The sequence below is a fragment of the Bufo gargarizans genome, chromosome 3 (assembly GCF_014858855.1).
Source record: "Bufo gargarizans isolate SCDJY-AF-19 chromosome 3, ASM1485885v1, whole genome shotgun sequence".
NCBI classification, from domain to species: domain Eukaryota; kingdom Metazoa; phylum Chordata; class Amphibia; order Anura; family Bufonidae; genus Bufo; species Bufo gargarizans.
In genome coordinates this window covers 359,072,124-359,088,483 of record NC_058082.1, presented here as the reverse complement: position 1 = coordinate 359,088,483, position 16,360 = coordinate 359,072,124, and the positions used below count along the sequence as shown (strand labels likewise).

Genomic DNA, 16,360 nt, shown 5'->3' with positions numbered 1-16,360 from the left:
AGTCTGCACCACGGGCAAGGGACACACACTCTTGTGTGTACGAGCCCTGATGTGCGTGAGCTCGCGAGTCCTCTGAATGCATATTACTGCTGGTTTGTCAGAGCACAGTGTCAGAATACAAATGAGTATAAAGATAAAAATTACATAATCAAACTACAATCGAATTACATAACTCTAGTTTGTTGATGCTGACAGATTTCTTAAATATGCTTTATAATACACATGACATACACATGATGTGAGCAAACATACAGTAGCTTCATTTATAATACTTCTATCTTGTGTTTACGGAAAAAGTATTACAGGTTTTTTCTCCTCTGATTTCAGTGAAATCTACTCAAGAAAGTTCCAGAATATTCTGATTCTGGAAAAAAATCCAGATTTCTATTTATTTACCATATTCAATTATTTTATGAAATTACATACAACGTTATACCAGAAATAAGCAATGTAAACTTAACCCCTTCCCAACCAGTGCTGAAAATGTATGAGTTCCTGACCATTGCCGTAATAGTACAGCGTGCTGATCAGGCGGGCATAGGAGCTTTGCTTGCCCGATCAGCAGCAGGGGCCTGGTTATATCCGTCATCTTTCCTGAAAACTTTGCTGCTTGTGGATTAACCTCCTTAGGTTCTGCTGTCAATGCTGACTGACAAATCTAAGGGGTTTGCAGAGGGAGGGTGCTCTCTCTCTCAACCCATTGGCTCCCCGTGATGTGATCGCTGGTTGCCGATTCCTGACAAAGCAGCGCAAGGCCTTACAAAGGCCTCTGAGCATGGCAGCTATTAGGCCTATGTATTATAAAGCATTGTAAAACAGATCAGAAGCCCAAAAGTTAAAGTCCCCTAGTGGGAAAAAATATAAAGTGCAAAAAAGTTTCAATTGTAAAAAAAAATAAAAAAAACACCCCTTTACACTTATCAACTCATTAACTATTGAAAAAAATAGACCTATTAAGTTTTGCCGTGTCTGTCACGACTGCCGCTATCAAACTATCACATAATCTACCCTGTAAAAAAATAAGAAACAGTGCCAGAACAGCCATTTTTTGGTCACATTACCATACAAAAAGCTTAATATCAAGTGATCAAAAAGTCATATGTACCCCAAAATGGTACCAATGTAAACAACACATCATCCCACAAAAAACAAGCCGTCACTCAAGACCATCGCCAAAAAAATATGGCTTTAAGAAAATGGCAAGCACAGGAATAGTTTAGTCAGCAAACATGGGATCACTTTTAATCTCTTGGTATGGCATACGATATGGTGAGCTGCATCATTTGGGTCCTGGCTATGGACCTTCTGTAAAGAGGGCATGCGCCATGACTGGGATAAAGATTGTTTGCTCAGATGATCGCTGGCACCTTTTATACAGGCAAATTATTGGGACAAGAGTTTCTACAAATGCTTATCCCCGATAATAGCCCAAAATTGTCAGTATGTGTAAATGGACCATTACTTGTATTAAGCTAAATCTCTATGCCTCCTATTTTGGCTGTGTAGTGGTTTAGAAGAAGCCTGTCAGTATATGACATTCATCTGAATGGGGTTGTTTTGACAAGCGCTTTTTAGAAGACTGAAATGGGCTATGTCCAAATGTGACTGCAATGCTGTAGATGTGCCGTTGTGGATTCTTGTGCAGAAAATCTGCAGCATTGTACAGTACCTGCAAAGTGAATGAGTATGGGTATCTTCACACATGGCACAAAAGTCCACCAGAAAATAGTCAGGTGCAGGTTTTTACACAGCAAAACACTGTGGTGTATGGACACCTGTACAGTAAAAAAAATCAGTCCTGGGGCAGAGTTATGTGTTTGTTTCAGAAGAATATATATTATTAGAGCCAGTTACCATAATATTTTACAAATTTCTTCAAATTCAGTTTTTACATAGTGCCAAAAGCTTTATTAGCAAGGACTAAGAATAATCTGTCTTCTATTTTGAACTGAGAGCTGTTTTGTGGGTTTACTTCAGAAAGAGACAGATGAGCATCATCATCATCGTTGCTATATGAGAGACAGGCGTTAAAGACGAGATACTGTTCTTTACACATTCATCGTACTTTGTGAAGTCCACTTCACGAATAGCACAAACATGATCAATTTTACAAGACTCCTCACAGGTTTCCAAATCATAGCTGACTGAGTTATATTCATAGTACTTTTGTAAAAAGCATTGGTCCTTAGATATTTTTTCCAATACTTTGTGCATAGACTGGGGAGAGCCATCCGGCACCAAAAATGCTTCTGTTAGACGATACTCCTTCTCCCATCTTGGAGATTCTATATTTGCAAATGTGAGGTTCAGGTAGTATGTGACCATATCCTGTAAACATAATGATACGGATATTTAAATACATTTTCAACATCTTATATTTGACAATGTGGCAACTGGTTATAACTTGCACAAATCCTACTTTTCTTTTCAGTTACAGAGAAACTATGGTTATCTGAGGAACTTTACTAGAAAGGAGGAAATAAAGCATCACCATGAAGCCACCCCAGCATCCTCTATGCTCTTAGATTTCCTCATAGAGGTATCGCCAACATTTTGCAAAGTTCCTCTAATTTAAAGTGGTTGTTGTTACCACATTCTAGCTTTATGGTGGCTAAAGTATTTCACAGGCCAATTCATAGTGGAAAGGTAACTGCACAGATATTTTTCAACATGTATGATATTGTATAATACAAACCGGATTCCAAAAAAGTTGGGACACTAAACAAATTGTGAATAAAAACTGAATGCAATGATGTGGAGATGGCACATGTCAATATTTTATTTGTAATAGAACGTAGATGACAGATCAAACGTTTAATCCGAGTAAATGTATCATTTTAAAGGAAAAATACGTTGATTCAAATTTTCACGGTGTCAACAAATCCCAAAAAAGTTGGGACAAGTAGCAATAAGAGGCTGGAAAAAGTAAATTTGAGCATAACGAAGAGCTGGAAGACCAATTAACACTAATTAGGTCAATTGGCAACATGATTGGGTATAAAAAGAGCTTCTCAGAGTGGCAGTGTCTCTCAGAAGCCAAGATGGGTAGAGGATCACCAATTCCCACAATGTTGTGCAGAAAGATAGTGGAGCAATATCAGGAAGGAGTTACCCAGCGAAAAATTGCAAAGACTTTGCATCTATCATCATCAACTGTGCATAACATCATCCGAAGATTCAGAGAATCTGGAACAATCTCTGTGCGTAAGGGTCAAGGCCGCAAAACCATACTGGATGCCTGTGATCTCCGGGCCCTTAAACGACACTGCACCACAAACAGGAATGCTACTGTAAAGGAAATCACAGAATGGGCTCAGGAATACTTCCAGAAACCATTGTCAGTGAACACAATCCACCGTGCCATCCGCCGTTGCCAGCTGAAACTCTACAGTGCAAAGAAGAAGCCATTTCTAAGCAAGATCCACAAGCTCAGGCGTTTTCACTGGGCCAGGGATCATTTAAAATGGAGTGTGGCAAAATGGAAGACTGTTCTGTGGTCAGACGAGTCACGATTCAAAGTTCTTTTTGGAAATCTGGGACGCCATGTCATCCGGACCAAAGAGGACAAGGACAACCCAAGTTGTTATCAACGCTCAGTTCAGAAGCCTGCATCTCTGATGGTATGGGGTTGCATGAGTGCGTGTGGCATGGGCAGCTTGCATGTCTGGAAAGGCACCATCAATGCAGAAAAATATATTCAGGTTCTAGAACAACATATGCTCCCATCCAGACGTCATCTCTTTCAGGGAAGACCCTGCATTTTTCAACAAGATAATGCCAGACCACATTCTGCATCAATCACAACATCATGGCTGCGTAGGAGAAGGATCCGGGTACTGAAATGGCCAGTCTGCAGTCCAGATCTTTCACCTATAGAGAACATTTGGCGCATCATAAAGAGGAAGGTGCAACAAAGAAGGCCCAAGACGATTGAACAGTTAGAGGCCTGTATTAGACAAGAATGGGAGAGCATTCCTATTTTTAAACTTGAGAAACTGGTCTCCTCGGTCCCCAGACGTCTGTTGAGTGTTGTAAGAAGAAGGGGAGATGCCACACAGTGGTGAAAATGGCCTTGTCCCAACTTTTTGGGGATTTGTTGACACCATGAAATTCTGATTCAACATATTTTTCCCTTAAAATGGTACATTTTCTCAGTTTAAACTTTTGTTCCGTGATTTATGTTCCATTCTGAATAAAATATTAGAAGTTGGCACCTCCACATCATTGCATTCAGTTTTTATTCACGATTTGTATAGTGTCCCAACTTTTTTGGAATCCGGTTTGTATATATATCTACAGTACAGACCAAACGTTTGGACACACCTTCTCATTCAAAGAGAGTTTTCTTTATTTTCATGACTATGAAAATTGTAGATTCACACTGAAGGCATCAAAACTATGAATTAACACGTGGAATTATATACATAACAAAAAAGTGTGAAACAACTGAAAATATGTCATATTCTAGGTTCTTCAAAGTAGCCACCTTTTGCTTTGATTACTGCTTTGCACACTCTTGGCATTCTCTTGATGAGCTTCAAGAGGTAGTCACCTGAAATGGTCTTCCAACAGTCTTGAAGGAGTTCCCAGAGATGCTTAGCACTTGTTGGCCCTTTTGCCTTCACTCTGCGGTCCAGCTCACCCAAAACCATCTCGATTGGGTTCAGGTCCAGTGACTGTGGAGGCCAGGTCATCTGGCACAGCACCCCATCACTCTCCTTCATAGTCAAATAGCCCTTACACAACCTGGAGGTATGTTTGGGGTCGTTGTCCTGTGGCAACTGGTTATAACTTGCACAAATCCTACTTTTCTTTTCAGTTACAAACTATGGTTATCTGAGGAACTTTACTAGAAATTGCTCAGATAAAAAGGACTTTGTGGCGCAGGCAGCTGAGCTAAGGGCTAGATTTCTACAAAGCGGGTACCCGGATTACATCTTGAGAGCTGCCTACAAGGTGGCCCTTGCACAACAGAGACCCACCCTATTAATTAAGAAACAGCCGAACACCTCTGCAACCAAACTGTCCCGTATCATCACCACATTTGACAGAGGTTCAAGTCAGGTCAGGGAGATTTTACAACGCCACTGGGGGATCCTTAAAATGGACCCTGACCTGCAGGATATACTAGGAGACAGTCCACAGATAACGTACAGACGCGGTACCAACTTGCATGATAAACTTGTCCGCAGTCATTTCTCGTCCATCAGCACAAACTCAACATGGCTGCGGTCCAGCCTGGTAGGTAGTCATAAATGTGGCAGATGTGTCGCCTGCAAATACATTATGACCACTAAATCCTTCACCAGCTCGGTTACAGGCAAGACGTATTCCATTCCACATTTCATCAACTGTAAATCCAGAGGTGTGATATATTGTATCCTCTGTGAATGTGGTCTGGAATACGTCGGTAAGACCATACGGAGGAGGATCGGTGAGCACATGGGGGATGTCACACACAAGAGGGACACCCCGGTGTCATAACTGTGCACACCGATCACAATGGCAAAGCCCGGTTGAAATTCATGGGCATTGATCTTGTGAAACCCCCTCCAAGAGGGGGGGACTGGGACAGGACCCTCCTCCAACGTGAAGCACGCTGGATCTTTAATCTGAAAACAGCAGCACCATGTGGCATGAACAAGAGACTGAACTATACTTGTTTTCTTTTGAAAAAATCACGTGCATGCTAACTGTTATGCCTCATCTGCCATGCTGCTGTTTTCTTGATGGTTTGGGGCACTGCATATGGCTCTACTTTCCAAGTCTGCGCTTGCTAACCCCTATGTGTACATCTTTCTCCACATATCTGCGCATGCGTCCCTGCTGGTGTACCCACCAGCATAAAGGCGCATGCGTTCCCTGAGGCGCATCGCCTCCTGGGGTTAGCTTGTATGCATTATGAATATAGTGACTGCGTATCCTGCTGAGATTGCGCCGTTAATGCGCAATCACAGGCATCCACTTCATCCTAAGTGCGCCTGTGCTGTTAATGCGCAATCACAGGCATCCACTTCATCTTAAGTGCGCCTTATATGACCATTGCTGGGCCCTGGTCGCATGGTACCCGTGTAATCGGCACAGTTGCGAACTTCTGACTTCATGTCACCCTGTCAGGGACTTCAATGACAGTATTTGCATCATCGATCACTTGTCTACCCCTGTTTTCTGCACCAAATGCCACCAGCTGATTTAAGGCTTTACTATCTCCTGTGTTACCTTGGAGACGCGTACACTGTGCGTCCCATGTGATCATCAGACCACTAAAACATTGGCTGAGCGATCCATAACTCCGCCCATCTCTTGCCGCGTTCCCGCCCACCCCACATGGTGCCGCCAGCGTGTGATGTCACTGATTGCGCCCGCCCCTTGCCTTGTAGATGTTGCCTCAGCTCAGGTTTCCTGAGGTCAGGGTCACGTGACTGTGCGGGAGCGGCGCTTCTGGCCGACGTCGCATGCTGATGACGCCAATGGGGAGGGATGGTGACGGACATGGAGCGCGATTATTTAAACCCATTACTCATGTACATCACTGCGACTGTTTTATTGCACTGTTACCCCCAACCAGAAGGGTTTCACTTGCCAGGGACTATTGTGTCCCCCGGACCGTCTAGCACAGGACTACCCCTCCTGCGCAATACTGCATCCCACCCCGGGATAGCAGATTACAAGCTTCTTAGCTTGTTCCCTTTTCCAGTGTGTATTCAGCCTCAGGTTAGATACCTGCGGCTTTCTACCTCTCATCTTCCTGCAATCTTTCCCCTGAAGAGTCACGGACAGAAACGTGCCATGTCGGGAGACCATTGGAAGCAACTTTACCTTCATTTCACTGGCATAACTTCTGTAGTTTTAGGGTTAGGTCCAATATAGGGACAGGCTACCGGACGGGGTCGCCTTTTCCAAGGCGAGTGCTCCGTGTAGATAGGTAGTAGCATAATAGCCCGCTTCACCTTGGTAGGGTTGTACAGGACTTACTCCATTGCTCCGTCTACTCGGCCCCACAGTGAATGCACCTATTCCCGCACGGCATGATCCAAGTGTCTCCTGCCTCCTGTATCCAAGGACCTCTCCCACTACCTACAAAGGGTCTGGTTAGACTGTTTGCATCTTCCCGGACGGAACAGATTTTTTGTCTATACCAGCAAGGCACCATTTAGTTGGTCGTTTATGTGTATGTATGTCTACTATGTGTAGTGAGTCTTATTTTTCTGATATCTTTTGATCTCCATAAAAGTTATATTTTAAATAAGTATACTCCCCCCTCCCGCTATAGGGGCCCATTGTCTGTCATTGTCCTGTTGAAAAATAAATGATGGTCCAACTAAACGCAAATCGGATGGAGGTCAGTCAGATGAAGGTCAGTCAGTCCGAAAAATTGGGAAAACTTTGAAAGTGTCCCCAAGTGCAGTCACAAAAACCATCAAGTGCTACAAAGAAACTGGCTCACGTGTGGACCGCCCCAGGAAAGGAAGACCAAGAGTCAACTCTGCTGCGGAGGATAAGTTCATCCGAGTCACCAGCCTCAGAAATCGCAGGTTAACAGCAGCTCAGATTAGAGACCAGGTCAATGCCACACAGAGTTCTAGCAGCAGACACATCTCTAGAACAACTGTTAAGAGGAGACTTTGTGAATCAGGCCTTCATGGTAGAATATCTGCTAGGAAACCACTGCTAAGGACAGGCAACAAGCAGAAGAGACTTGTTTGGGCTAAAGAACACAAGGAATAGTTCCAACCACCGTGTCTTTGTGCGACGCAGAAAAGGTGAACGGATGGACTCTACATGCCTGGTTCCCACCGTGAAGCATGGAGGAGGAGGTGTGATGGTGTGGGGGTGCTTTGCTGGTGACACTGTTGGGGATTTATTCAAAATTGAAGGCATACTGAACCAGCATGGCTACCACAGCATCTTGCAGCGGCATGCTATTCCATCCGGCTTGCGTTTAGTTGGACCATCATTTATTTTTCAACAGGACAATGACCCCAAACACACCTCCAGGCTGTGTAAGGGCTATTTGACCATGAAGGAGAGTGATGGGGTCCTGCGCCAGATGACCTGGCCTCCACAGTCACCAGACCTGAACCCAATCGAGTTGGTTTGGGGTGAGCTGGACTGAAGAGTGAAGGCAAAAGGGCCAACAAGTGCTAAGCATCTCTGGGAACTCCTTCAAGACTGTTGGAAGACCATTTCAGGTGACTACCTCTTGAAGCTCATCAAGAGAATGCCAAGAGTGTGCACAGCAGTAATCAAAGCAAAAGGTGGCTACTTTGAAGAACCTAGAATATGACATATTTTCAGTTGTTTCACACTTTTTTGTTATGTATATAATTCCACATGTGTTAATTCATAGTTTTGATGCCTTCAGTGTGAAATCTACAATTTTCATAGTCATGAAAATAAAAGGAAAAACTCTTTGAATGAGAAGGTGTGTCCAAACTTTTGGTCTCTACTGTATATATTCTGGAAAGTAGCATACACTGAATTTCCCAATAGATTCTAGTGCATCTCAATAAATTAGAATATCATTGATAAGTTAATTTATTTTAGTAATTCAATTCAAAAAGTGAAATATATATTATATAGATTCATTACATATAGAGTGATCTAGTTCAAGCATTTACAGTGAGGAACAGAAGTATTTGAACACTGTGATTTTGCAAGTTCTCTTACTTAGAAATCATGGAGGGGTCTGAAATTCACATTGTAGGTGCATTCCCACTCTGAGAGACAGAATAAAAAAATAATAATAAAAAAAAAATCTGGAAATCACATTGTATGATTTTTAAAGAATTTATTTGTCTTGCACTGCTGAACATAAGTATTTAAACACCTGAGAAACAGCAAGAATTCTAGCTCTCAAAGACCTGTGTTTGTGCCTTTAAAAAGTCCACCTCTACTACACTCATTCATCTAACTTAGTAGCACCTGTCTGAGCTCTTTAAAGACACCTGTCCACCCCATAGTCAGTCAGACGTCAACTACTACTATGGGCAAGACCAAAGAGCTGTCAAAAGACACCAGAGACAAAATTGTGGACATCCACAAGGCTGAAAAGGGCTACAGGGCAATTGCCAAGCAGCTTGGTGAAAATAGATCAACTGTTCGAGCAATTGTTAGAAAATGGAAGAGGCTAAAGAAGACTGTCAGTCTCCCTTGGACTGGGGCTCCATGCAAGATCTCACCTCGTGGGGTATTACTTATGATAAGAAAGGTGAGGGATCAGCCCAGAACTACAAGGGAGAAGCTGGTCAATGACACGAAGAGAGCTAGGACCACAGTTTCAAAGGTCACTGTTGGTAGAACACTACGCCGTCATGGTTTCAAATCATGCATTGCACGGAAGGTTCCCCTGCTGAAGTCATCACATGTCCAGGCCCGTCTGAAGTTTGCCAATGACCATCTGGATGATCCAGAGGAGGCATGGGAGCAACAACCTCCTTCCCTTAGTCAGGGCATTGAAGATGGGTCGTGGCTGGGTCTTCCAACATGACAACGACCCGAAGCACACAGCCAGGATAACCAAGGAGTGGCTCCATAAGAAGCATATCAAGGTTCTGGAGTGGCCTAGCCAGTCTTCAGACTTAAATCCAATAGAACATCTGTGGAGAAACCTGAAACTCCCAGTTGCTCAGCGACAGCCCCAAAACCTGACAGATCTAGAGGAGATCTGTGTGGAGGAGTGGGCCAAAATCTCTGTTGCAGTGTGTGCAAACCTGGTTAAGAGCTACAGGAATTGTTTGACCTCTTTAATTGCAAACAAAGGCTTCTGTACCAAATATTAACACAGATTTTCTCAGGTGTTCAAATACTTATGTTCAGCAGTGCAAGACAAATACATTCTTTAAAAATCATACAATGTGATTTCCAGATTTTTTTTATTTTTTATTCTGTCTCACAGAGTGAGAATGCACCTACAATGTGAATTTCAGACCTCTCCATGATTTCTTAGTAAGAGAATTTGCAAAATCGCAGGGTGTTTAAATACTTCTGTTCCTCACTGTATTTCTCTTAATGTGGATGATTATGCATTACAGCTAATCAAAAACAATGAAGTAAGCAAATCAGAAAATTTGATTATTATGAAAAAGTTCAATATTGTAGATTCATGGTGTCACAATTAGCTAATCAACACAAAACACCTGCAAAGGTTTCCTTAGACTTTAAAGCCTTCAGTCTGGTTTAGTAGGCCACACAATAATAGGTGTCACAGCTAAGGCTACTTTCACACTGGCGTTTTGAATTCCGTTTGTGAGATCCGTTTCAGGGATCTCACAAACGGTTCAAAACGGATTAGTTCAGCGCCAATGCATTCTGAATGGATAAGGATCCGTTCAGAATGCATCAGTTTGGCTCCATTATGCTCTGAATGCGGATACCAAAATGCTGCTTGCATCGTTTTGGTGTCCGCCTGGCGATGCAGAGCCAAACGGATCTGTCCTGACTTACAATGTAAGTCAATGGGGACGGATCCGTTTTCACTGACACAATATGGTGCAGTTGAAAACGGATCCGTCCCCCATTGACTTTCAATGTAAGTGAGGACGGATCTGTTTTGACTTAGACTTAAAAAAAAAAAAAGAATAATGCAAACTGATCCGTTCTGAACGGATACAAGCGTTTGCATTACAGGTACGGATCAGTCTTTGCAGATACCCGATGGATCCGCACCTAACACAGGTGTGAAAGTAGCCTAAGACAGTAACCCGTCAGAGGGTGAATATACTCAGGTGGTATGAATCCAAATAGACTATTCACAGAGTACCACCCTAATTTAAAATGTAGCCTTTATTCTAAATACTAAAATTACCCCAAAAAAGAGAAATTTCCAAAACCAAAATAATCAAAACAAATGTGAACAAGTAGATATAGTGATAAATATTCCCCAAAATGGGATGGGGTAGTACTGTAGGCAAGGTTGCGATGGTAAAGTGGGGACCTTTCCCTCATACTCACCCTATACTGTATAGCCCTGCCTAGAGAACGGAATAGCCGACCCGATAGGGGCGATCCCGTATTCAGGAACCTCCTAAAAACTCTTGGATGGCCCTGAAGAAGAATTTTAGAGGCAACCTGGATAAGGTGCAGTACAGCAGGTCGATTCAATGACCTTCTATAAATACCGAAAATAATAAATGCTGAGTACATCAAGATGGATAAATGCTGAATACATAACAATAAATGTACACTTAGTGCAATTTCTGCAATGTGGGATGAAATCGTTATTTGCTGAAAGGCACCTTCTTCTTGCAATGATCATAACATTCAAAGTATAGGTCCCTTCATCCCTAACGCGTTTCGCCCAATGCATTACATGGGTTCCCCTCCGGGGAACCCTGACACCCCCTTCCGGAGGCAACAACAGATAGACAGGGCGGATGTCTAGCAAACATGCTGGACAACAAACACCACCAGACCTGTAACAACGACTAGACATCAAACACCAACCCATACCAACAACACAACACATAGAAACATAATAGGAAGGGAAGGTGACACAGGGAAACAACGGGATGACATTGATGTCCCACTAGGTGGCCCTCACACTGAAAGATGGCAAATCCAGACCAGGAGCATAACTCCAGCACACACCAAGTGACTACACCCAGAAAGGTGGTTAACCCCTCACTCACCAGCCACACGTTGCCCCTGCCAACATCATGCACGGCAACGTGTCACGGTGCACCACACCGAGACTGTGACACTGCCGTGACAGAGGGTAAGCCACAAAAGTCATTGCTAAAGAAACTGGCTGTTTACAGAGTGCTGTATACAAGCATATTAATGGAGAGTTGAGTGGAAGGAAATAGTGTGGTGGAAAAAGAAACACAAGCAACAGGGATAACTGTAGTCTTGAAAGGACTGTCAAGAAAAGGCCATTCAAAGATTTGGAGGAGATTTACAAGGTGTTGACCGTGGCTGGAGTCAAAAGCCACAACACACAGACATAGGACATGGACTACAGCTGTCACATTCCTTGTATCAAGCCACTCATGACCCTAAGGAGAAAAAGGACTGGGCTGTTGCTCAGTGGTCCAAAGTCCTGTTTTCAGATGAAAGTAAATTTTGCATTTCATTTGGAAATCAAGGTCCCAGAGTCTGATAGAAGAGTGGAGAGGCACACAATCCAAGTTGCTTGAGGTCCAGTGTGAAGTTTCCACAGACAGTGATGGTTTGAAGAGCTATGTCATCTGCTGGTGTTGGTCCACTGTGTTATATCAAGTCCGAAGTCAACACAGCTGTCTACCAGGACATTTTAGAGCACTTCATGCTTCTCTCTACTGAGCTGACAAGCTTTATGGAGATGCTGATGCAATTTTCCAGCAGGACTTGGCACCCGCCCACACTGCCAAATTTACTAATAACTGGTTTAATAACCATGCTATTACTGTGCTTGATTGGCCAGCAAACTCACCTGACCATAGAATCTATGGGGCATTGTCAAGAGAAAGATAAGACACACCAGACCCAACAATGGAGACAAGGTGAAGGCTGCTATAAAAGCAACCTGGGCGTCATTAACAACTCAGCAGTGCCACAGGCTGATCGCCTCCATACCACGCCACATTGCAAAAGGAGGTCCCACCAAGTACTGACTTTTCAGTATGCCAACATGGCTGTATTAAAAATAATTATTTTAATTGGTCTTACATAATATTGTAATTTTCTGAGATACTAACTTTTGGGTTTTCATTAGCTGTAATCTATATTCATCAACATTAATAAATAAACACTTAAAATAGATCACTCTATGTGTAATGAACCTATACAACATATGAGTTTCACTTTTTGAATTAAATAACTAAATAAACTTAAATAAACTTTTTGCTAATATTCTAATTTCTTGAGATGCACCTCTAGTTTAATCCATAGAAAATCAATTATGTAATTGTGTATGCTGTATCCAACAGCAACTAAGGAAATTGTAAATTCTAGTCTTGTGTACAGGTCCTTCTAAAAAAATTAGCATATTGTGATAAAAGTTCATTATTTTCTGTAATGTACTGATAAACATTAGACTTTCATATATTTTAGATTCATTACACACCAACTGAAGTAGTTCAAGCCTTTTATTGTTTTAATATTGATGATTTTGGCATACAGCTCATAAAAACCCAAATTTCCTATCTACAAAAATTAGCATATTTCATCCGACCAATAAAAGAAAAGTGTTTTTAATACAAAAAAAAGTCAACCTTCAAATAATTATGTTCAGTTATGCACTCAATACTTGGTCGGGAATCCTTTTGCAGAAATGACTGCTTCAATGCGGCGTGGCATGGAGGCAATCAGCCTGTGGCACTGCTGAGGTGTTATGGAGGTCCAGGATGCTTCGATAGCGGCCTTAAGCTCATCCAGAGTGTTGGGTCTTGCGTCTCTCAACTTTCTCTTCCCAATATCACACAGATTCTCTATGGGGTTCAGGTCAGGAGAGTTGGCAGGCCAATTGAGCACAGTAATACCATGGTCAGTAAACCATTTACCAGTGGTTTTGGCACTGTGAGCAGGTGCCAGGTCGTGCTGAAAAATGAAATCTTCATCTCCATAAAGCTTTTCAGCAGATGGAAGCATGAAGTGCTCCAAAATCTCCTGATAGCTAGCTGCATTGACCTTGCCCTTGATAAAACACAGTGGACCAACACCAGCAGCTGACATGGCACCCCAGACCATCACTGACTGTAGGTACTTGACACTGGACTTCAGGCATTTTGGCATTTCCCTCTCCCCAGTCTTCCTCCAGACTATGGCACCTTGATTTCCGAATGACATGCAACAGTCCAGTGCTGCTTCTCTGTAGCCCAGGTCAGGCGCTTCTGCTGCTGTTTCTGGTTCAAAAGTGGCTTGACCTGGGGAATGCGGCACCTGTAGCCCATTTCCTGCACACGCCTGTACACGGTGGCTCTGGATGTTTCTACTCCAGACTCAGTCCACTGCTTCCGCAGGTCCCCCAAGGTCTGGAATCGGTCCTTCTCCACAATCTTCCTCAGGGTCCGGTCACCTCTTCTCGTTGTGCAGCGTTTTCTGCCACACTTTTTCCTTCCCACAGACTTCCCACTGAGGTGCCTTGATACAGCACTCTGGGAACAGCCTATTCGTTCAGAAATTTATTTCTGTGTCTTACCCTCTTGCTTGAGGGTGTCAATGATGGCCTTCTGGACAGCAGTCAGGTCGGCAGTCTTACCCATGATTGCGGTTTTGAGTAATGAACCAGGCTGGGAGTTTTTAAAAGCCTCAGGAATCTTTTGCAGGTGTTTAGAGTTAATTAGTTGATTCAGATGATTAGGTTAATAGCTCGTTTAGAGAACCTTTTCATGATATGCTAATTTTTTTAGATAGGAATTTTGGGTTTTCATGAGCTGTATGCCAAAATCATCAATATTAAAACAATAAAAGGCTTGAACTACTTCAGTTGGTGTGTAATGAATCTAAAATATATGAAGGTCTAATGTTTATCAGTACATTACAGAAAATAATGAACTTTATCAAAATATGCTAATTTTTTTAGAAGGACCTGTATGTACGAAGACTACTTACCAGAACCTGAAGGTTTTTCCGGTCATACTCAAACACTCTGATTCCAGGATTGTTAGCTCCATTCGCTACTCCTGGTAAAGTGGTTTTCCAAGGAGATACTCCAGGTGCAATAAACATGCTGCCAATAGGATCACCTGGAATAAGAAAGTTTTGAAAATAAAAGTATATCTCCATACAGAAATTAATATGTTTTATTACTTGAGAATCACCACATCCCTGCATCAAAAAGTGTACAAACTTGTAGTTTCTGAAGAGAAAGGGTCTAGCAGGATAGTAACTAGATTTTTCTTGTTACAGTGTCTGCAAAAATCAGTGGAGTTCATAGCCTGGCATAAAAACACTTGGGGATGGCCATACGCTCAGGTTTCTGCATGCAGTTTTGGAAGCCAACATCAGGACTGGATTATAAAAGAAGAATTTACTTCTGATTTTAGCCTCCAAAACTGCATCAGGAAATCTGACTGTGTGGCCATATCTTTAGTCTGGTCAAACACATACAACAACTTGTTCAGCCAACAGCTGTCTCTCCAAACCCCTCCATACACATGCATGCTCAGCTCATGCAAACAGCCATGTTTCCTAAAGGTGGAGATAGCTGCTGTCAGATACCTTCGACAGCAGCGTATCTTGCAGAGAACAAAAGGATCAGGCTTCTGAAATTCAACTATCCAACCCTTTAGGCTGAGTTCACACGGGCGAGATTTCCGCACGTGTGCAATGCGGGAGGTGAACGCATTGTACCCGCACTGAATCTGGACCCAGTCATTTCTATGGGGCTGTGCACATGAGCGGTGATTTTCACGCATCACTTATACGTTGCGTGAAAATCGCAGCATGCTGTATATTGTGCGTTTTTCACGCAGCGCAGGCCCCATAGAAGTGAATAGGGCTGAGTGAAAATCGCAAGCATCCGCAAGCAAGTGCAGATGCGGTGCGATTTCCATGCATGGTTGCTAGGTGACAGTCTATTCACTGTATTATTTTCCCTTATAACATGGTTATAAGGGAAAATAATAGCATTCTGAATACAGAATGCTTAGTAGGTGATCAATTGAGGGTTAAAAAAATAAAATAAAATTAACTCACCTTTTCCTCTTGATCACGTAGTTCCCGGTCTCTTCTTTACTTTAATGATGAACTACCGGCTAAAGGAACTGTGGTGACGTCAGATCACATGCTCCAATCACATGGTGACGTCAGATCACATGCTCCAATCACATGGTCCATCACCGTGGTGATGGACCATGTGATTGGAGCATGTGATCGGACGTCACCACAGGTCCTTTAGCCGGTAGTTCATCATTAAAGAAGTAAAGAAGAGACCGGGAACTACGCGATCAAGAGGAGAAGGTGAGTTAATTTTTTTTAACCCTCAATTGATCACCTACTAAGCATTCTGTATTCAGAATGCTATTATTTTCCCTTATAACCATGTTATAAGGGAAAATAATAACATCTACACAACACCGAACACAAACCTGAACTTCTGTAAAACACATTGCACCCGCGCGATAAAAATTGAACATCTGAAAGTAATCGCAGTCAAAACTGACTGCAATTGCGTACCTAATCGCGCGGGTTTGCTGCAATACACCGGGACGCGTCCGGACACGCCCGTGTGAACCCAGCCTTAGTCCCCCCATGTATGTCATTAAGGGAGAGTTGGGGGGCCCCCATATGCAGTAGATGGCCTGCCAATCCAGCCTAAATGGCCACCTTAAGAAATTATCACTTTTAATTTTTTTTTCTTAAAAAATAGCTGTACTTTTTTGAAAATGATAGTTATTAAGCACTTCTTTGTACACCTGCCACATTTAGTACAAATAGT

General features: G+C 42.7%; 1 protein-coding gene across 1 annotated transcript in view; it reads right to left on the bottom strand.

The window, feature by feature from the left end:
- Window positions 1–236: 236 nt before the first annotated feature.
- The window catches only part of SMPDL3B (sphingomyelin phosphodiesterase acid like 3B), an 82,379-nt gene continuing 66,255 nt past the window's right edge, over window positions 237–16,360 (bottom strand). Inside the window, exons 8-9 of the mRNA XM_044287903.1 lie at window positions 14,533–14,666; window positions 237–2,328 (exon numbers count right to left, since the gene is read on the bottom strand). Of these exons, the coding sequence (XP_044143838.1) occupies window positions 1,969–2,328; window positions 14,533–14,666 (494 nt within the window). The 3' untranslated portion in view covers window positions 237–1,968. The remainder of the gene's footprint in view (window positions 2,329–14,532; window positions 14,667–16,360) is intronic.